Consider the following 22,230-nt stretch of genomic DNA (forward strand, 5'->3'; position numbering starts at 1 on the left):
TTGACAGGGATTCTAGAACCACGTTATAATAAAAAATAAGGAAAGTAACCTATGATTACTGGTTGTCATTTATAATATTTAATGCCAACAAATTAATATAGTATAACAAATTATATTTAAAATCAATACACTATTAGTTACTTTGCGCAAGAAAAGGGCCATAATGTTTTACACTGTATTACCTGCATTGTCGCCACTGCCTTTGACATAGTAGCCTTTTAATCCCAGATTGCACAATTTTCGATCTCTACAAAGCAAATTAAATAGTCAATATTGAAATAAATTATAAACCTGAGAAAAAAACAAGTTTGAGGCAGCACAGATTAATTAAAAAGGTTAAGGAACAGAAAAGCAATCTGCTAATATATTTTCCTCATCTGTAACATACAGGTAATAATACCTAACCTGTGAAGTTATTATAAGAATAGTATATTGTAAAATATTTAATAGATAGCACATGGGAAGCATCTTTAATTGTTAATTATTGATTATTAAAATTAAATGGTAGTTCTGGTTTGGAGGAAGAATCAATCTTACAATACATGAACGATGAAGTGTTCTTTAAATTTGCTCGAAGAAATGAGCATAAAAGTAGAAAGATCTATCTTACACATATATATAAATCCACATGCAGATCCTACTCCATTTGCAAATAGGCCAAGTTATCATGCCTAGTAGACAAGATATTAATGGTCTGAGCAAAGGCTTTGTGGGGATTAACCCCCAAAGTTCTTATTTAAATATTTAATCAAACTGAAACATAAATCAAAACAATTCACCCTCAATTTTAAAATTTTATCCACCTACCTACCTACCTATCTAGGTAAGCCCCAAGCTCAACCTGGCCCTTGAACTCAAGACCCCGAGATGGAGAGTCATATGTTCCACCAAATAAGCCAGACAGCCATCCTAGTCTCAACAATTTTTAAAAAAACAGTGAATGATTAAACTTTTCTTTACATATCTACTTCTTAATTTTTTCTCTATCTGCTAAGACTGGAAACTACCTAACCCAAATGAGTTTAACAGAACAGTTAAAAATTAAAATTTCGATATTATCTTCCTACCATTAAATTCAGCTGTAAAAAACACCACCATAAGTGCCATAATAAGGCTATCTTCAAGTATTAGCGAATACTACTTTTCTAATGGGGCAACAATAAAGTCAACAAAATAAAATTCCTGTATATTTGATATATTTTATTGTCCTCCTGTTTATTTTTTGATACTTTATAAAACATAAAGTAGGTGATCGCTCATAGCAGGACAGCAAACAGGCCAGAGGATAAAGTGCAAAAGTGCTTTGGCAGCATGCCCACTAGTCCCCAAGAACACTGGACAATGGAGAAGTGATTAGGGTGGTGGGGGAGATCAGCAGCTGTACAGAGGACATCAATGGTGTCCCCACCAGTACCCACAGATATGGGGCACTAGGTGTCAGGTGGAGGAGGAGACCAATATGGTGGCAAAATTGGTTACATTGAGCAAGTAAGTATATTTAGGATAATGACAGCCAAGATTTTCTATACACATACAGGTATTTATGTATGCATGTAAAGTACAGATATATCCTGACTAACTGTATCTGCTGAGAGAGCGTAGAGGCAATGAAAACCCAGGAGCAATGAACACAATGACCACGCAAGTCTTGGTTTCTGAACACTACTCTGCTAGAAGGAGCCAAGGTACCTTGGAGAAGCGGAAGCTCCAGGTTGAAGCACGGACTATAAAAGATAAGCCTGGGTCACCTTCTGTGCTAGAGGGTTAGGAGGAGGTCAGAGAATGCCAGGGACACATCAAAATGATATACAAGCCACCTCGAGGGGCCCATACCAGCTAAAACTAAGTGAACATCAAAATAAATGAGAGTAATAAAATAGAATGTACTAAAAAATGAATAATCCAGAATTCATGTTAATGTAAACAAAGGAGTAAACAAATACATGAGGAGAGAAGGCATTCTCCATGCAGAATGCCAACTAATAAAAGCAGAATGACAGAGAATTGCTCTTTGGAAACCTTCCGAGGCAGCTGATTCAGGCACAGGAACAGGGTACTAACACTGGAGTACTTTCCCTCCAAATACTAATACATACAAATGGAACCAGTTTAACTTTACAGCAGAGATAGTTATGAGACTGCAACATAATTAGGTAATGGAGGTCAATGTCATCAGGAATGGAATGGGTCCACAGCAAGTGACTGAAATGATGCAGAGCCAAACACAGGATTATTTCTGTGGCATTCCTGCCACGACAGCATGGCCCAGCTCTGTTTGTGCTAAAATGTCAGATAGACCCAGGTTAAGGAAGATCAGCACACAAGATAAGGTCTGCATTTTTTAAAATTTTGAGGCCATGATAGGGAGGGAAAAGGTGAAGAATTTTTCCAAAAGAGGAGACTGACAAGTCATAAGAGGAACTATGTGGAACTCTGGATCAGAAAGAAGAGACACTGCTGGGAAAGTTGGGGAAATATGAACTCACTACAGTGGTTATGAAAGAGAACACACTTGTTTTAGGGAAATACACAATGGAATATTTAGGAGTAATGGGGAATCATATATGCAGCTTGCTCTCAAGTGGTTCAAAAAAAGACTAAAAACTGTGTGCAGGGCAGGAGGGGGGCACACGCGTGTGTCTGTGTGTATTCAGAGGGAGAGATGGAGCAAATGCAGTTAACTGTTAATACTAGGTGAGTCTAGGAGAGGGGAATATTAGAGTTCTTTGACTTATTTTTGTTTTTTTGTTTGTTTTTAAGTTTGAACCCATTCTTTACTCCTGTGCTGACCTTTTTTTGCAAGTTTGAAATTATTTTAAATAATTTAAATTAAAATTTTAAATTATTTTAAAATGATTTAAGAAAATTAAGTAAAGCCTGTTATTTATAGCATAAACAATTTTATAACAAGAATTTACTACTCCATCATTTCAGCATTTTCCTATGTTCAATTCTAGGCTTTGTATATAATTGTACACAATTTTACATAACTGTAATCATAGTGTAGATATTTTATATTCAGATACGTTAATACAAAGTATTTTTTCATTTTACTACTGAGCCGTTATAAAGATTTTTTTTATTTTTTATTTATTTTATTATTATTATTTTTTTTAAGATTTTTTTTTTTTAAAGATTTTATTTATTTGAGGGAGAGAGAGTGTGAGTGAGAGAGCAGAAGAAAAAGGAGCAGCGGAGGCAGAGGGAGAAGCAGGCTCCCCTCTGAGCAGAGAGCCTGATGCAGTGCTTGGTCCCAGGACCCTGGGATCACGACCTGAGCTGAAAGCAGTTGTTTAATGGGACTGAGCCACCCAGGTGGCTCTATAAAGATTATTTTTAAGAGCTCCATTATATCATACATATATAACTAATGGAAACCTGAATGCATAGATGAAACAATTATTATTCTAGAGCTCATAAGACAGTATGTTCATATAATGTTCTCAGATGATAAACATTAGTTAACGATGTTAGGTTCGATTTCCTGCCTTTGAGGAGAGGTGTACAATAACCTTACTCAGTATGAGAATCAATTCAATACTAAAAAGGTATTAGGCACCTATGCTAATGCTCATTTTCTGTTTTCTGCTACATGGACTATTTTCTCAGTTTAATAACTTATTCTAGAATCAATGTGTTGTTTTAAGACGGAAACAAACAAAGAAGACTGTGAAACAAACCTTTTCCCTATCTGGAAAGCAGGGTTATACTAATAAGCCTCTGAAATTCCAGCATGTCTCCAAAGTCCCAAAGATTCCTCCACTTGATCTTAACCAAAAGGCCTAGAAGTGATCCCAAAGACTTCTCAAGTGGCTACTGGAAATAATTTCAAAATGTTCTTTTCATTCTAAAGGGTTATAATTTATCTGAGCATTAAATGATCTAAAGGAAAAAGTCATTCTTTTCTCTCTTTATTTTGAACTCAATTTTACTTGAACTAAGTAAATAGAGATTCTAAGTTTTAAGAATATGTATGAAATTACCTGAACCATAGAGGAGGAATGTTTTAATTCAAATGAGACTAAATTCAAACTAATTGATTTATACACCAATTACACTGTGTTTAAAATAAAGTTGCTTTAATTGAAATCTAGAAGCATAGTTTTGTAGGGGTACGACATGACAATTTTTCTCAACCTTTTACATTTATTACTTACATTGTCTTTCTGTACTTTCTGGAAAGGAGTACAACCCCAAGACTCAAATCCAGCTTTAGGCTAAGAACTAAGTATGTAGTCTTGGCTTTCTTTTGTTTTTTACTCAGAGTTCTGATTGTTGCTCCTTCCCGCTCAAATATACCCCAGTTTATCTCTGCTCTTTAGACTTCTTTTCAAATACTACTTCCTTCAACAATCTCTGTGATCTGTGGAGAAAGGTTAGGTTTCTGCTATCATATATATCTGTACTTTTCTCTTACAGTACTTACAAGTGTAATTTGCTAAATATATATGTAACAGTTGTCCTAATATTCATCTCCTTTGCTAGAAAGTAAACTCAAAGGTTGTGGGACAGGCAGTTCTTGTACCCCGGTGCCCATCAGCGAAGCTAATACAAGGAAGCACAAAAAGCATTTATTGAATGAATACATGCATGCATGTGTACAAAGACAATACTTTTAAAATTAAAGTGTTTCACTTCTTTTTGGATTAATTTTCCAATTACTCCACAAACACACAATGGCAAACAGGAAGAACTGCTTCAAACTTAAACTTTACTCCAATAAACTATATTAAAACTCTAGCACATAAAATTTGCTTCCTCAAGTTGAATCTAACAATCAGCCTGTGAGATAACCGGGGTAGATATACCTGTTTTAGGGATGAAGAAAAGATTCAAGTGGCTAAACTCACACACCTAATATAAAGAAAGCCTCACCCAGAGTACAATTAATTCCTCAGTCAGTTTTTTCCTACCCGCTGGCTATCTTCCATGCACGGCAATGTTTACCCCAAACATATATTTTCCAAAAATGCATTTCAAAACTCCAAAGAGCTAAATCTTTTTTCTCGGGTAATTAGAAGCTCTATTTCAGCGCATTTGCGCTTTAATAAAACTTAAGGTTTTAAAAATGTTAACCCCCAAGAGTTACTCAGCCTTCATCTTGTGACGTCACAGCCACTAAGGAGATTTCATTTTACATTTCACTTCTCCCGATTTTTAAATGTCCGCTCATTAAAACGAAATAAATCAGCTACCTTTTTTTTTTCCCCCCCACAAAAGCCTACAAAGTAGATTTTACTCTTTAACTTAATGGCTATCGGCGACCTCTCCGTGAAGCCCAAGATTTTTTTTTTCCTGAAACATCACCCTGCCCAAGGGTCTTATACTCCGGCCGTGGATCCCAATTCCACGTAGTTTGCAAGGCCTACATTTCTGGGAAATAACCATGCTAGAGATGAAGAGGAACACCTTTTTTTTTTTTACTTACTCTACAAATGCCCTGGAGCAGAGGCAAAGGATTTTATGATCCTCTTCCAGGTCTTCAATGAAGAGAAACATTTCGGCCACGCGGCTCCACTTCTCGCAGCACATTTTACCACCTCAGGGCAGGACGTTCTGCGGGAAGCGGCACGGGACAGGCCTTTCCGGCCTCTGCTCGGTTCCCGGAGACCGAAGGGAGGTCTCGCCCGCCCGCCCAGGGGTACGTCAGGGATTAGGAACGGGCCCGGGCAGCTCGAGCGTGCAGCGGGCAAAGGAGCCGCCACCGGAAGTGGCTCTGGGCGCTCCCGGGAAGGGGCGGGGCGGTGGGGGTGTCACACTCAACGCCGTCCGTGCTGCAGCGGCAGTTTGTCTTTTTCTTAACCAGGTTGCGCCGGGGAGAAACCCGCCGCTGAAATTTCTCCTTTTCCCTCGGTCGCCGAGCCACCGAAGAACTCCTGCCGCTGTTCGAGGGTGAGGGCGAGCCGCTTCTGCCCCTCCCGCCCGAGGTGTGTCGGTCCTCATCTTGGCTTCCTAGTGCTCCTCCCCTCCGGGCGCACGGCTCCGCGTCAATCGCACGGGGCTCGCAGCGGCCAAGGCCGCACGTCTAGTTTCGGTGGGATAGCCCGGGAGTCCCCGGCGGGGGCGGGCGGGCGGGCTGGGCTTCCCGCGGCACTCGGTGTAAGCTCGGGCACCGGCGTGGCGGGGGCGGGTGATCCTGCCTGGGTCACAACGAGCCTATTCTGTCCGCCGCGCATCCCCCCTCGCGCTCAAAAACCTCGTTTTCTCTCAACTTGGGCGGCGGGGCGAGGTGTCCGAACCTGGGCAGAGGCCTCTGGGCTTGCCCGGTGACCTCTGTTTCCAGGATCCGAATCGAGCCTCCTGGGCTCGGGGGTGCCGCAGGAATGAAGTGGTTAAGAAGGCTTCCCGCAGGTCGGGCGCGGAATCCGGGTCTGATGCTCCCTTGCTACCTGTGTGACCCGGCAAGCGACTTAACCCTTCTGAGCCTCCTTGTGATCATCCGTAGAATCGGAGTGATGAAGAGTCCCTGCTTCCTAGGGCTGCTGGAAGGACTGAATGAAACTGTTCCTGTCAGACCTCTCATATGCTATTAACAGTTTCCGTGGGTACCTGGTTTGCGCGCGGCGGACGCCGCGTTGGTCCCTGGGGTTTGCCGCCGGTGGAACCGGTCCTCAGGCGGCTGACGCGTAAGAAAAATGCGTGTGCGCTTAAGGATGCCGAAAACCGGAACACCACTGCTAGGTCCGAAAAGGGCAGCTCGTGTTCGGTGTGTGGTAGTCGTTGAGACTGTCCAGGCAGCTTCCTCGAAGAAGCAAGTTCCAGCGCGAAGGTGGTGGGAGAATTTCCGGACTTGGTTGTGCTGTTAATGCCAAAATAGCATTATTTAGCGTGTGTAACGACTGAGGTAAAATCCGGGTGTTTAAGGCTGAATATTTAAGGTTTAGTATTTTGGTCGCGTTTTCCATGAGATGGAAATAGAAAATTAATTTTCCAAATGTTTATTTCCACGCGGAGTGCTTATTTCCACATCCTTACGGCTGTCTTACTTTGATATCCGGGCTATGCTCATTTTAGTGACTCAAGAAAGTAAGAGTGCCGGTGTAGACAGGCCGCATTTGGGGCACGAAGAGAGGTTAAGAAAAAAAGCTAGAATAGTAATGATCACAGTGGAGGATTTTATCTAGAAGTTGAAGGACATTCTGGGTTAAAAACAAACAAACAAACAAACAAAACCAGAAACAAAACACAAAACCTTGAAAGGTCGTTCATAATAGAAACTAGAGTTTGAAGCTTGAATCTGAAGGGTATTGTTTTAAAGATAAAATGATTAGGTTTCCCAAATATATTTATTTAATTTATATTAGAGAAACTTCTTTTAGTTTGAAGTGGAATGCCTGCTCACTAGGGCTGAATCCTAAACCCCTGTTAAACAATTATTAACAATGAAGGAGAGAAAAGGGAAATTAATTTTATTTCAGTGACTAATTTAATCGGCATTTTCAGTGTATCTTCAATGTGGCTTATATACTAAAAGTAAGAAAGGGATCTGTTGGCATCCATGGTGCTAAAAGTCCTGATAATGGGTGTTTAAAAATTGTTTATTTTTTGTAAAGTTTTCTAGAAAACAAAAAAATCCTCTGTTCTGATATATTATTTTTCAAAATACTCTTACTTTGAAAATGTATAAGGTCATTTACAGTAAATGTTCCTCACCAGCAATATCAGCATGGTGATATTTTCTTTATATGTGATGCACACGGCTATGTTTAATTGTAGATTTTTTTTTTAAAATAGGAAATGACCTGGAATTTTGGTAATTAAAATACTGTATCTCCCCCAGAACATCTTTTAACAATTATAGTTTTTAATTGGATTAGAATAGATTAGTAAGGAGTCAAATATAGTCTATGCCAAATTGGAGGGAGAGGAGGGCTAGGTGGAAGTAGAGGGAACAGAGATTGCAATTTTAACATTTTCAGCCTTTCTGTGAGAGAGACAGAGACTGAGAGAGAGGGGAAGAGAGAGATTAAAGAAAGTGTAATGAAAACCAGAGTAGGAAGTAGGAAAACTGGGTTTTAATTTTGGCCCTTGTTTCTTCACTGAATTAATTTAGTAACTTTGGGCAAGTCACTTGGCTTTCTCTTTTTAACTGGTTTCTGCAAAATTAAGAGGTTGTGTTCATTGAGTTCTAAAGCCATGCTCTCACACCATCAAAAGTAAGTATTTTATCAACTTAAAAGCTTATTATTCAGACTCTTCTGGTAGTTCTTTAGTGACAAACTTTAGGGCACTGTCTTGGTCCACATCTTTTGTCAGATATTTGAATGAACACAGTTAAGGTCTATCTTTATTTAGCTCGTATTTGTTAGGTGCTTACTATGTGCCAGGCGTATTGTTCTAAGTGCTTTACATATGTTTTCTCATATGATTTTGTTTACTAGTGTATCCCCAAGTGTTTAGAATAGTGTCAAGCACAAATTATTTGCTTAGTAAACATATGTTGAGTAAATGAATTAATAGCCCAATGTTTTAAGTCTTATATGAGCCATGCCATGCCCTTTATTACACACTGTATTCTGTCCCTTCTGGCCTAGTCAAGGACTGCTGCCAACAATTACTCCTCTCCTGCTTCATCTATTTCTTACTCTCCCACTGAGGCATTAGCATTGGTATTAAAGACCATGTTTTCTTTCATCTCAAAACAATAACAAACTTGGCCCACATTCCTCTCCAGGTGCTCACCCATTTCTCTGTTCCTTTTTGCATCAGCATTCCTATAAAGAGTTGTCCATATTTGCTGTTTCCAATTCATTTCCTCTCACTTTTTCATGAATTTACTCCACCCGACTTTCATCCCCACTGTACAAAATAGTTCTTAATTATCTGGACTTGTCAGTGTCTCTGTGTTTTAAAACCCAGTGGTCCATGATAATTTCTTAGACCTCTCTGCATCATTTGAAACCACTGAATAACTCCTTTCTTCTTGGGAACACTTTGTTACTTTGACATGCAGGGTGCCACTCCTGGAAGGGCAATGCTGGTTCCTCATTGTTGTCCCAACTTCTAAAATGTTGAGTGCCCCAGTGTTCAGTTCTGGGGGCTCTCTTTAATTATATATTTCCTCCCTAGAAGGGTCTTTTTTAGTTTCATGGTTTTCATACAATATTTATATTCCCAATTCCCAGATATATTTCTCCAAATTTGATCTTCCTGCTAATCTCTATGACCAGCCGCCTATTTAAGGTCTTCACTTGGATGTCTGCCAGAATCTTTACATGTTTAAAACTGAATTTCTGATCTCTCTTCCAATCCCAGACCTGTTCTTCCCGTAACTCCATCTTTTCACAAGCAAGCTAATAGGATGACGATGCTAGCAATGCTTACTTAGGGCTTATATAGTGGAAGGTACTCTTCTAACGTTTTTTAAAAGCATGTATTCTTGGGGCACCTGGGTGGCTTAGTGATTGAGGCCTCTGGCTTTGGTTCAGGTCATGGTCTTGGAGTCCTGTGATCGGGCCCCATGTGGGGCTCCCAGCACGGCGGGGATCCTACTCTCCCCACACCCCCGCCTGCCTCTCTGCCTACTTGTGATCTTTGTCTGTCAAATAAATAAATAAAATCTAAAATGTGTGTGTGTGTGTGTGTGTGTGTGTGTATTCTTCACAACAGTCTTACTAGACAGGTACTGTTATTATCCCCACTTTACAGATGGAGAGACTGAGGCAGACTTGATAAGTAACTTGCCTAGGTCATACAATAAGTAACAGAGTCTCCTAGAGTACAGACCCATATTGCCAAAACACTGTAGTCATCCCAGACTTCTCTCTCACTTATATTGTACATCCATTCATCAGCAACTCCTTTGGCTTTATCTTCACAGTATATCCAGAAATTATCATCTCTTACGGACTTTCACTCTGTCACGTTGTCCAAGCCACTTTCATCACTCATTTCAATTATTGCCTGAACTTCGTATTTGTTGATATTCTCAATATGGCAGTGTAGTCTCAATACGGCAGTCATTTAAAACCCAAGTTAGGCAGTCTCACTCTTCTGGTGCCTTCTTCATCTCAAAGTTAAACTAAGCCTACAGAGTTCTACAGTGCTACTCCTCTCTCCATTTCTGACTGCTCTCCCTATCACTCTTCTTCAGCCTTCTTCCTTCTTGCTCCTCAGACCCCACCAGTAGACATCCTTTGTATTTACTTTTATTTTAGCCAGGACTTCTCTTCCAAATACCCACATAGTTTGCTTCCTCATTTCCTCATGTCTCTGCTCAAATGTACCTTTCAAAGAGGCAACTGTATATAACACAGCAACCCTCCCTCCTACCCTCTTGAGTGATATAGACCTCTATTTTTTTCTTATCCTGCTGTATATTTCTCCATAGCACTTATCATCATCTAATGTAGTATATGTACCACCATATCCTAATTTTATAGACCTTAGCAAGTTGAGTTACAAGTGGGTTACTCAGTATCATACAACTGTCATGGGGAGTGACCTGAGTGCTGAAAGGTTATGAAACTAGGGTCTGAGGAGTGATGGAAAGAATTAAGGATTCTGACCAGAAAATGGGATTTCACAGCTCATCATAGCTTTGTTGAAACTTGAGAGTTTGTGTAATGGAAAAGGTTCTATGGTGTAGAACTGGGTGCAGTAGGGAAAAGTTACAGTGAGATAAGTATGTGCAAGATCTGGATGATTTTGAAGATGGAATCGACACCTTTTGAGTTTTCTGTTCTGGAAAGTTTAAATCGAATTCGAGGATGACTATTTTGGAGGAGGTTCTTGTGTGCAGCACCGGCCCACTGTTCAGTGACTACTTATGAAGATGTCCCTCTTTGCTGTACTGTGCTTGTTTGATAAGTCAGAGTGTAATTGAGGATAAGAAGTACAGTTCTATTACCAATTTGAGTGGGGGGTAGTACTAAAGAAGGTTTTAAGATCATAAGATATGGGGGGGTGCCTGGGTGGCTCAGTGGGTTAAGCCTTTGTGGCTCAGGTCATGATCTCAGGGTCCTGGGATTAAGCCCCACATCAGGCTCTCTGCTCAGCAAGGAGCCTGCTTCCCCCTCTCTTTCTGCCTGCCTCTCTGCCTACTTGTGATCTCTCTCTCTCTCTCTCTGTCAAATAAATAAATAAATAAATAAAATCTTTAAGAAAAATAAAATCACAAGATGTTATGATCCTGTTAAAGTAAAAAATGAGACTAGATTATTAGGGCCATTGTATTAAGCAGTAAGGGTCAGATCATCAAAATGATTGGTTTTTAGGCCTAGGAAAAGCTCCTTTTAACATATTTGAGAGACTGTCATGTATTTTAATTTATTAACAATATTTAATATCTCTTTTTCTCTTGAGGTATAATTTAGCATAACATTGACCATTTAAAACTGTACAACTTCACGGTTTTTAGGGTATTCCCAAGGTTGTACAACCATCATTACAATCTAATTCTGGGCCCTTTTCATTATTCCCAAAGACACCTCTCTCTGTTAACATTAGTGGCCACTTCTCATTGCCCCTTCCCCCCAGCCCCTGGCAACCACTTACCCTCTTGTCTCTATTGATTAGCCTATTCTGGTTATTTCATATGAATGGACTCATATAGAATGTGGCCTTTAGTGTCTGATTTTTTTACTCTAGTATGTTTTCAAGGTTCATGCCTATTGTAGCATGAACCATTATCTCTTTTTACGGCTGAATAATATTCTACTGTAGGGGTGAGCACATTTTATTGATCTATCCATCAGTTGATGGGCATTTCACTTTTTTGGCCCTTAGGAGTAATTTTGCTATCAGCATTCATACATGAATTTCTGTGTGAATGCATGCTTTCAGTTTTCCGGGGTACATACCTAAGAATAGAATTATTGGGTCATTAGGTAACTCTTTGTTTAGATTTTTGAGGAACTGCGAAACAGATTTCCACCATGGTTGTACATTTTACATTCCCACTAGCAGTGTATGAAGGTTCTAATTTCTCCATATCGCTTACTTTCCATTTTTGTGATTCCAGCCATCCCAGTGGGGGAAGCTCTCATTTTAAAAGTAGTAAGTTTCACTAAGTTTATGTTGCCTTCTAAATGTTCAAACCCTGATACATTATAAGGGTTCAAGTCTTTAGATGGATTGATGAGAATATGATGTAATTAAAGCCCACATCGTTGTACGGTGACAGATGGTAGCCATATTGTGAGCTCAGCATAACGTATAGAGTTGTCAGATCACTATGTTCATTCCCTGAAACGAAAATGGCATTGTGTGTCTACTATACTTCAGGGGGAAAAATAAAAAGCCTAGATTGTGGGCTTAATGTGTGTTGTGTTTACCTTCTGTTACCATAGCAGGCGTACAATTTCTCACAAGTAAATGCTTTTGGTTACAAGGAAATTAAATAAGACTAAATCTTCCATCCCTGGAGGACTAAGTCAAAGTGTATGCCCTGTTAATAAGTCAGTCAGCAAGACAATCTTGGGATAAAGACAACATATAACTGCTCTTGTATATCTGTCTCTCCCTCTCCCTCCATCCCTTTATTTATTTACTCATTTCCTGCCTCATCTATAAAGGGTTTAAGATGATTTTCTTAAAGATTAGGTAGCATGGAGGAATGATAACATATCTCCAAGAATATAATCAGAACCAGGGAAGATAGGAATGAAAGAAGGAGATCTTGTGTAGGACATGATCCTAAGAGCTAATGTAATTATACCGTTGAATATCATATTTGACTTCGGCTTATTATCTGGGAAAGTTACTAAGAAGAGACCTGGTCAGTTACACATTTTACCTTCATACTTTTTTTCCAAAGAAGCAAAGGTTTTTATAGCTCTGAAAATTTTTTTCTTTTTTCTCTTTTTTTAATAGCTCTGAATTTTAATTGAAGTCTCAAGTGGTTTTTATATAATGGACATAAATGGTGTGTAAAGCTGTCCTCATTAAATCTTTGGTTGCATGAATATAATTTTTAACTGTGATACACTGGTGTGGGTCTATAATATATGTCACACATTTGTGAATGTGTCTTGATATTTATTTTATGGGAACTCTAGATATTAATGATTATCTTTTTTTAATCATATGTTTCTTCCATTTGTATGCTGTTTTCCAGAACACATACACTGAAACTTGAGACAAGAAATTTACTTAATTTCTGGTAAGTTAAGTGACTGGTTTAGAGATAAGTGACATGAAATAATTGTATGGCTATAGTTTCAGTCATTGAACACTTAAGAGAAATTTTAGTGACTATAAGATAGAAATGACAGTGATAAATTTTTTATTATTGCATAATGTTAAAAGAATAGAGATTTTTTTTTTTTGTAAACCTACTTCTAAAAAACAGTAGCCAAAAATGTATGTCATCATTTCCTAAAGAATTGGGTTACTTTTATTGAGTGAAATATTGATGCTTTCTTTTGTGAAGAACAGTTACCTCAACATAACCTGGTTTAAGATAGAAACATTCAGTATGATCCACTTAAGATGTAAGTCACATTATTAAGATCAGTCTGAAATTTCATTCTTCATCAGGTTTATTTTTCTTTCTCAATTAAAGCTTGTGAGTTATTTCAAAAGCTAAACCTGACATGCTTCATGAGCATGCAAATGAAACCTTATAATTTTTGCATTGAAGTCTGCAACAAAGTTAACCATAGCAATCTACTCATTTTTGGTATTAAGAAATGACTCTATGTAGTATTTATGTAGACTAAAACATTTAACTTTTCAACTGTGAAAGGAATAACCTTGGGTTATTTTTCCCTTCTAGTGGCCAAATTAAAGACCTACCATGACAATGAAGAAAGAGACTGAATTTGTCATTTTCACCTAAAGAAAAATGATAAACAAAAATCAAACCTGTGGCACAGGACAGGATTCTATGCCCTATATGACTTGTCTGATTCACATACTTGAAGAATGGTTTGGTGTGGAACAGTTGGAGGACTATTTGAATTTTGCAAACTATCTCTTGTGGGTTTTTACACCACTAATACTTTTAATACTTCCTTACTTTACTATCTTTCTTCTCTATCTTACTATTATTTTCTTACACATTTATAAGAGGAAGAATGTATTAAAAGAAGCCTACTCTCATAATTTATGGGATGGTGCAAGGAAGACGGTGGCAACTCTTTGGGATGGACATGCGGCGGTTTGGCACGGTAAGCAAGATTACTTTGCTGTCTCTGTGTGGCTGTTCATCTGTGTGGCACTGAAGCTATATCATCATCTCATTTTATTGATCAATAGTAAAAAATATAAGGGATATTTACTATTTCATTTTATCTCTTTGCATACATGGTGTATCTACATGTCTGTCTTAAAATTAGTGTTCCCAAACACATTAGTTCCCATTAAACAAAGAACCATACAATAATGTAGGCTCTTACTGTAACCTAAAATATTAAAGTTTATATGTAAGATAACTAAAAGACCAAGAAACTAATTGAAACTGTATAGAAACCTATTTTAAAATACTCAAGTTTATGTGTAAGACATCTAAAAGAGTAAGAAACTAATTAAAACTGTATAGAAACCTACAGAAACCTTTAATTATTTAGTATTTAATTCCATTTTGTTCAAAATAAGTGAATTTCCTAGTGTAGATATTTAAAAAATGAATATTAACTAATAATATTAAATATAATTTGTATACCATAGTTTACCCATTTTCTGTTTGATTAATTTCAGAGGTCACATGTCTCTTGAATAAATGAGATAGCAACAAGTTTCTCTCCAGGATATTCATTCTTTTCTTTATCATTTGAGAAATTGTATTGTTCTATATTTAATGATTGGTTCTGTGGCTACTGTGAAAATTGCCCTCTTGTGGCCTATTATCTCTACCAATTTTTATCTTATTTGTTAGCCATTTTTGCACTAGGACTTATAAAAAAATACAGAGAATTCAGTAGGTGTGTAACAAAGATGTACCTTCTATTTCATTTTGGGCATCAAAGTGGTTTCCCAGAAAGGCACAGAAGCATAGATTTTGAAATAGATACCAGAGGATATATACCACAGCAATACAAGGCTGCTATTAGCAAAGATCACCAGTGACCTGCTTATTAGGCCACTGTGTCATCATTTTAATACTACATGCAATCTTAGAAGTCTTTTTTTAGTACTTCTTATGCCACCATTGTTGAATGTTTGACATACAGTCTTTTAAAACTTAGGATAGATTCCATGTATTATCTCCATTTACAGTTTTCCTGTGAGGAAGTTGAGGAACAGAAAGATTGTTATTTGCCCAAGACACACTAGAAAGCTAGGAAGAAAAGTCAGGATACAATTTCAGATATCAAGCTCTAGAGCCTGTGCTGTTATGATCTGTGCTGTGTGGTCAGTTTATCTCAGGTTGGGAATTCAGGGTCAAAGTAGCGGTATTCAGCGGGTTTGCAAACAGGAGCCCTTTGCCTTTGATGTACTGAATTCTGAACATTACTCATTAATACTAACGCTCTTGCTAGTCATTACAACTCATTTCCTTTTATGGTTGTTTTACGTGAGACAAGATGGTCCTTCAGTATATCACCCGTGTCCATCTGCAGAGATTGCATCTTTGTAGGCTGCTCTATTATCTCAAATAGATAATCCCCTATATTTCAGGATTATGTATATCATAAGGAATTTTGAGTTTATTTATATTTCAGGAAACATGATTTAATTTAGGTAACTTCAAGCACTAAGCTTATTTTGAAATAGAATATATAATTTTGAGGTGTTTTTAATCTTTCTGAGATATTTTTAAATATGCATTTATGGCTCAGAGGAACTAAAATATATAGTTCTTAGCCTGTTTTAAATTTTTTTATGGTAACTTGATATTATATTTTATTGGGATAAATGATACTCTCTTATAAATGATTTTTCCTTATTCAGCCATTAAAAAATGAAATCCTGCCATTTACAACAACATAGATGTACCTTGAAGGCATTGTGCTAAGTGAGATAAGACAGAGAAAAATCCTGTATCATTTCACTTATATGTGGCATCTAGAAAAAGAAAAAACCCACCATCATTGAAAAAAGAGGTCAGACTTAATGGTTATCAGAGGCAGAGGATGGGGAAGAGGAATTGGAGGAGGATGGTTAAAGGTATTAACTTCCAGTTACTAGATAAGTAGGTTCTAGGGATGTAATGTACAACACGACTATAGCTAACACTGCTATATGATATACAGTAAAGTTTTAAAGAGTAAATTCTTAGAGTTCTTAATACAAGGAGTAAAATATTTTTTTCTTTACTCTTTTATCGATATGAGATAATGAAGGATAGCTAACCCTACTGTGGTAATCATTTCAAAATATATGTAATTCAAACCATCATTCTGTATGCTTTCAGCTTACACAGTGATACATACCAATTGTTTCTCAGTAAAACTGGAAAAGATGGTTTTCTTTGCCCTGTTGTTTAGGGACATATATAAAAGGCATTTATATGCATATTTGGATTTTGTATTGGTATCAAATCAGTTTTAATTCATGCTTCTTTAAGGAATCTTCAAAAGAATTTTTTAACTAATAACAATGTTGATTGTAAAAAAAATGCGGTAAAAAAAATAAGGCAAATGACGATCACCTTAAATTTACTATTGCAGTTGTGTTTTGTTAAAATTCTGATGTGTTTATAATTTTTTGTGTGTTGCCAACTAGTATTTTTCATGTCACTAAGCCTTAGTGACTTCTAATGACTATATGGAACTCTGTAAATCTTACAATGAATTTAGTCAGTTATCTGTTGAACCATCATTTATTTATAATTTTTTCACTATAAGTATCTTTGTATGAGACTTTATCCAGCGTTTTGTCTTTTGAAGTTGTATTTTATGTTATACTGTACATAATTTAAGTGCCCTGTCACTTTTCAAAAAATTCTGATTCTTATTTGCTGCATAACATAATGCCTATAATAAATAAAGAAATATTAATTTGATATTTCTTAAATACCTATATTTCTAGGCAGTTTGCTTGGTGGTAGGTCAATGAAATGCCTACCCTCAAGTTAGCTTTTAAAGTGTTAAAATTTTTGATTTATTTTTCAAAAAACATTATTCCTAGAAAATATGAACATTTTTAAAAGATGGACTCGTAACATTTAATATTTCCCTTGAAAATTAAGTCCTCTGTAAGATAGCTAGATGTTTTTGAGAAAAGTAAAAGCTGTATATTTTCGCACAACTGTAAAGGTAATGAGGACTGTAACTTTCACCTTAGGGATGTAAGGAATATTTCATTTTTGGGGCTTTTAGTTTTTTGTTTTTTTTTTTTAAGATTTTATTTATTTATTTGAGTGAGAGAGAGCATGAGCGGGGGCGGGGCAGAGAGAGAGGGAGAAGAAGACTCCCCACTGAGCGGGAAGCCTGATGTAGGGATTGATCCCAGAACACTGAGATCATGACCTGAACCTAACTGATTGAGCCATCCAGGTGCCCCTTAGTTGTTTACCTTATCTTATTTCATTTTGTGTTTGTTTTACAAGGGAAATTTACTTTATTATCTGAAAATAGGTATGTTTACCTAATGCCCTCATAACTGGTTAAATTCATTGGCAGTACAAAATTTTTGAAAAATATGGTTTGAATAAGTAGGCTGATCATGGTTTATTATGTTATATGAGTTAGAGTTTTTTTTAAAGTGGGCCATAATAGCATAAACTCAAAAACATTTTTTAAAGATTTTATTTATTTATTAGAGAGTGTGCCAGAGAGCATGCATGGGGTGGGGGTTGGGGAAAATGGAGCTCAGTGGGGAGCTGCACATCAGGCTCCCCAATGAGCAGGGAGCCTGATGTGGGGCTTGATCCCAGAACCCTGGGGTCTTGCATGACCTCAACTGAAGGTGGACGCTTAACCGACTGAGCCATCCAGGCATCCCTAAATTCAACTTTCTTTTACTTTATGTTTTATTATTATTTCATAAAGAAATGGATACAATTTATTCACTAAAAGGGCCCTATAAATTAAATGGTATGTAGCAAAGCCTATGGGAAAATTAAATTGAGGTATTAAGAGACATTCCCTCTCTACTTCAGTTGGAAAAGTGTTTCCTTTAACCTCTTCTCTTATTGAGTGTGGGATTCCCTGAGCTCAAAACCAGGTTCTCCCCAACTACCTACTGGTGGCCTTGACAAGTTACCTAACTTCTTTTTCCACTTCCCCCCTCCTTTCTGCCCCCTGCCTTTTGCAACAATCATGATTTTTCTATTGTTTTTAAAAAATATTTAGAATTATAGGGAAGTTACAAAAATATTTTTTCCTGCATATTTTCACCCAACTTCCCTTACTGTTAACATCTTATGTAACCACTTCTACAGTTACTGACTTAATAATGGTATAATACCATTAAGTAAACTACAGGACTTACTTAAATGTTACCAGTTTTCTCATCAGTTTCCTTGTACCAGAGTTCCATGCTGCATTTAGTTGCCATGTCTCCTCCAATTTGTGATGGTTATTTAGTTAGGTGTTTTGTTTTGTTTTGCTTTGTTGTATGCATCTTTCATGACTTTCACAGTTTTGAAAAGGACTGCTCAATTATTTTGTAGACTCTCAATTTAGATCTGATATTTTCTGTAATGAGACTGAAGTTACGTGTATTTACACATACTTGACAAGAATACCACAAAAATGATGATGTGTCCATCTCAGTGCATTGTATCAGATGTTCATAATGTTGCTATGTCTTATTACTGGTGTAATGACTTTGATTTTATGGCTAAGGAGTTGTTTCCAGGTTTCTCCACCATGAAGTTGCTATTTTTTACTTTGTAATTGAAAAATATCTTGGGGGAACCACTTAAAACTATGTAAGTAATCTTTCTCAACCAAGATACTTAATGATTTTGAACCTCATTTTCTTCTTTTAGAAAATGGGTTGTTATAAGGAGTCAGTGAAATTTCATGTAAAGTAGTATTTAGCATAATTTCTATTACATACTTAATGTTTGATAAATGTTAGCTATCTTAATTGTAGAGCATCTTTTTAAAAAAGATTTGTTTATTTATTTTAGAGAGTGAGAGTACATGCAAGTATGGGGAGGGGCAATGGGAGAGAGAAAGGGAAAATCTCAAGCAAACTTCCTGCTGAGTATGGAGCCCAATGCTGGGCTCCAACTCATGACCCTGAGATCATGAGCTGATCTGAAATCAAGATTTGAAAACTTAACTGACTGAGCCACCTGGGACCCCAAAGAACATCTTCCTTCATAATTTGGAAGGCACCAAAGTATATTGTCTATATCTTGATCATAATTAAGTTCAACTTATCATACCTACTATATTAAGAGTCCCTACTGTTTTCAAGATATTTTTAGACCATCAAGTTTTTTATAGTTTTTCCTAGTAAGAAATGCATTTTGCTGCCCAGTACACACACATACACAGTCATGCAAAGTATATGTACTTTCTATGATGATCTCTTTTATTTTCTATTGTACTTCCTTTTTAAAAAGAAAAATCTCATAACTCACTAAAGTGATTTCATAACTCACTAATAGGTTGCAACCAGCATTTGCAAATCAAGATGTAGCTTAGCTTGGACATATCTGTAGTACAGGTTATAGTTTAGGGTGAGAAGCACAGACTTTGGAGTTAGACAAATGTGGGTTCCCACCTTGGCTCCACCACTGTGTGACCTATGCCCAGGGTCCACACTAGTCAAAATATGCTTTCCCTTCCCTGGACAGTGGTTGGATGAACAGTGATAATTAATTGCCATTGTGATTACTTTCTCCAAGCTTGTATTGTTCATAAGCTTCCCTAAGGATTAGTATACTATAGGCAGGAGATGATAGGACTGCACTTTAAAACTAACATTGGGAAGAAGGAGTGATGGATTTAAGAGGTTTTGGTGACCAGGTACATATGGAGTCTTGAGGGAAGAAGAGCTAAAGTGCTCTAAAGTTATTACCTTTTTTTTTTTTCCCCCCAAAGATTTGCTTGGGATTGATTTGAGAGAAGAGAGGTAGAGAGCAGTGGATAGGAGCACAGGGAGAGAAACCCAAGCAGATTTCGTGCTGAATATGGAGCCCAGCCCCGGGCTTCATCCTATGACACTGAAATCATGACCCAAGCCGAAATCAAGAGTCAGACGCTTAACCAACTGGGCCATCCAGGCGCCCCTATAGTTTCTACTTCTGTTAGGGAGACACTGGACAGGATGCATTCCATTTAGAGGCAGTCACGTGACTAGAAGCACAAAGATGAGGAAGTATTTTTAGGGAGACATCTTTTGTCCATATAATTCATGAAAGAATTTGACTAATAATAATTGATGGGCAGTTGGGCTCTAAAAGCCTCGGAAATGTTGGACTGGAGTATAATTTACTGGTTCTTTCTGAGCAGTGAGTAGTAAGGTATATCACATCTTTGCTTTAAGAGCAACACAGTTTAATGTTTGGATTTCATGTTTATTTACCACAGTGATAAACCATAGTTTCTGTCAATAATTGAAATAACAATGTTACTAGTCTCAACCAAATATTTGATGTTATATAAGTACAATTATTTAATTTTTTAAAAATATTCTGGAAGGCAAGAAGAAACCTCAGGAATATTCTGTGTAATATTCTGTGTAGTACTTCTCAAAGGAGTATTTTTTATTTCTCAAAAAAATTATCAGGTGAGACAATTGATTCTTTTGGTAACTTGAGACCTCAGTGATTGTTCTATAGAGCTAAAAGTAAATCCACTTACTTGAATTTGAACTAGGTAATTGGAAAGAAATGTTAAAAGTATACATAATCTCAAAATCTCACTAAATTCAATTTTTAAAAACATTCTTTAAGTTCATTTGAGGTATTACCAATACTTTATTTTTTCCATACTAGAATCATAGTTACCACACTTACCTTCATCTATTCGGTGAAGACATTATAAACTACTTCAAAAATGAATTTCCTGGGGCGCCTGGGTGGCTCAGAGGGTTAAAGCCTCTGCCTTTGGCTCAGGTCATGATCCCAGGGTCCTGGGATCAAGCCCCGCATCGGGCTCTCTGCTTAGCAGGGAGCCTGCTTCCCCCTCTCTCTCTGCCTGCCTCCGTGCCTACTTGTGATCTCTGTCTGTCAAATAAATAAATAAAATCTTAAAAAAAAAATTTCCTGATCTAAAATTTATACTACAGTCTTTGATACTCAAATTTGTTTCTTAGCAATCAAATGGGAATAGATTTAAGGAAAGAAACATCGTTGCAAATTCTCATATTCTGGACTTCCCTTTTATCTCCTACACATGAGTGGTGGACTTCTTGGGACGGCTGTTCCGGGTGCGGCAGTCTGACTTCAGGAGCTTCCTTTCCTTTTCTGCTCTAGTCACTTGAAATTTCCTTTCTTCTTAGCTTCCTTTTACTTTGACCCTAATTCTGCCCTTGGCCTCTGAATGCGTGTCTTTCCCCCCATGTCTTGGGGTTTTGTTTTGTTTTGAGAAAGATTTCTACATTTTTATTTAACTGAATGGAGTATAAACCAAGGTTGGCGTTTCTTTTATGACATGGAAAACAGTAATAGCAAAAACAATTTCTGTATTACTTCTTTTTTTAAAATTTTTTATTTATTTGTTAGAGAGAGAGAGAGAGAGCGCACAGCAAGCAGAGCGGCAGGCAGAGGCAGACAGAAGCAGGCTCCCTGTTGAGCAAGGATCGCGGTGTGGGATTTGATCTTAGGACCCTGGGATCATGACCTGAGCCGAAGGCAGCGACGGCAGCGGCTTAACAAAATGAGCCACCCAGGCGTCCCGATTTCTGTATTACTTTATAATTTTCTTCCTTTTTAAAAATTGAGATATAATTAACATCATATTTCAGGTGTACAACATAGTGGTTTTATATTTGTATAAATGTGAAATGATCACCACAGTAAGTAGTTAAAATACATCATCATATGATGTTTTTTTCCATTTTAATTGGTTCTTTGGTGTAAATACACAGTGGCAAAGTTCATTTTGTGATGACAACTTTTAAGATTTATTCTCTGAGCAGCTTTCAAATGTACAATTCATCGTAGTCATCATGCTGTACATTATATCACCACAACTTACAATAAAACTAAAGTTTATATCTTTTTTTTTTTTTTTAAGATTTTGTTTATTTTTTGACAGAGATCACAAGTAGGCAGAGAGAGAGGAAAGGAAGCAGGCTCCCCACTGAGCAGAGAGCTCATGTGGGGCTAGATCGGAGGAGCCTGGGATCATGACCTGAGCGGAAGGCAGAGGCTTTAACCCACTGAGCTACCCAGGCACCCCAAAGTTTATATCTTTTGATCCCATTTTGCCCACCCCCATC

At 37.4% G+C, this 22,230-nt stretch overlaps 2 protein-coding genes across 10 annotated transcripts in view; one reads left to right on the forward strand and one right to left on the reverse strand.

Moving 5' to 3' along the window:
- TGS1 (trimethylguanosine synthase 1) overlaps positions 1-5,695 on the reverse strand; it is a 39,784-nt gene extending 34,089 nt beyond the window's left edge. For 4 of the 5 annotated variants that reach the window (XR_006384231.1, XR_006384232.1, XM_044245577.1 and 1 more), the window contains exons 1-2: positions 5,429-5,695; positions 183-247 (exon numbers count right to left, since the gene is read on the reverse strand). Coding sequence is in view for 2 of the 5 variants with exons in the window: in XM_044245577.1 (XP_044101512.1) it covers positions 183-247; positions 5,429-5,532 (169 nt within the window). In the remaining 3 variants the exon portion in view is untranslated. Of the gene's footprint in view, positions 1-182; positions 248-5,428 lie in introns of those variants that run through there. The other variant, XM_044245579.1, reaches the window with a different exon arrangement.
- A 74-nt stretch (positions 5,696-5,769) lies between these two features.
- TMEM68 (transmembrane protein 68) overlaps positions 5,770-22,230 on the forward strand; it is a 51,219-nt gene continuing 34,758 nt past the window's right edge. For 3 of the 5 annotated variants that reach the window (XM_044245580.1, XM_044245585.1, XM_044245584.1), the window contains exons 1-3: positions 5,770-5,927; positions 13,058-13,102; positions 13,718-14,111. In XM_044245580.1, the coding sequence (XP_044101515.1) occupies positions 13,787-14,111 (325 nt within the window). In that variant the 5' untranslated portion in view covers positions 5,770-5,927; positions 13,058-13,102; positions 13,718-13,786. Of the gene's footprint in view, positions 5,928-6,015; positions 6,035-6,628; positions 6,845-13,057; positions 13,103-13,717; positions 14,112-22,230 lie in introns of those variants that run through there. The other 2 variants (XM_044245583.1, XM_044245582.1) reach the window with 2 other exon arrangements.

Source organism: Neovison vison, chromosome 4 (assembly GCF_020171115.1).
Source record: "Neovison vison isolate M4711 chromosome 4, ASM_NN_V1, whole genome shotgun sequence".
NCBI classification, from domain to species: Eukaryota; Metazoa; Chordata; class Mammalia; order Carnivora; family Mustelidae; genus Neogale; species Neogale vison.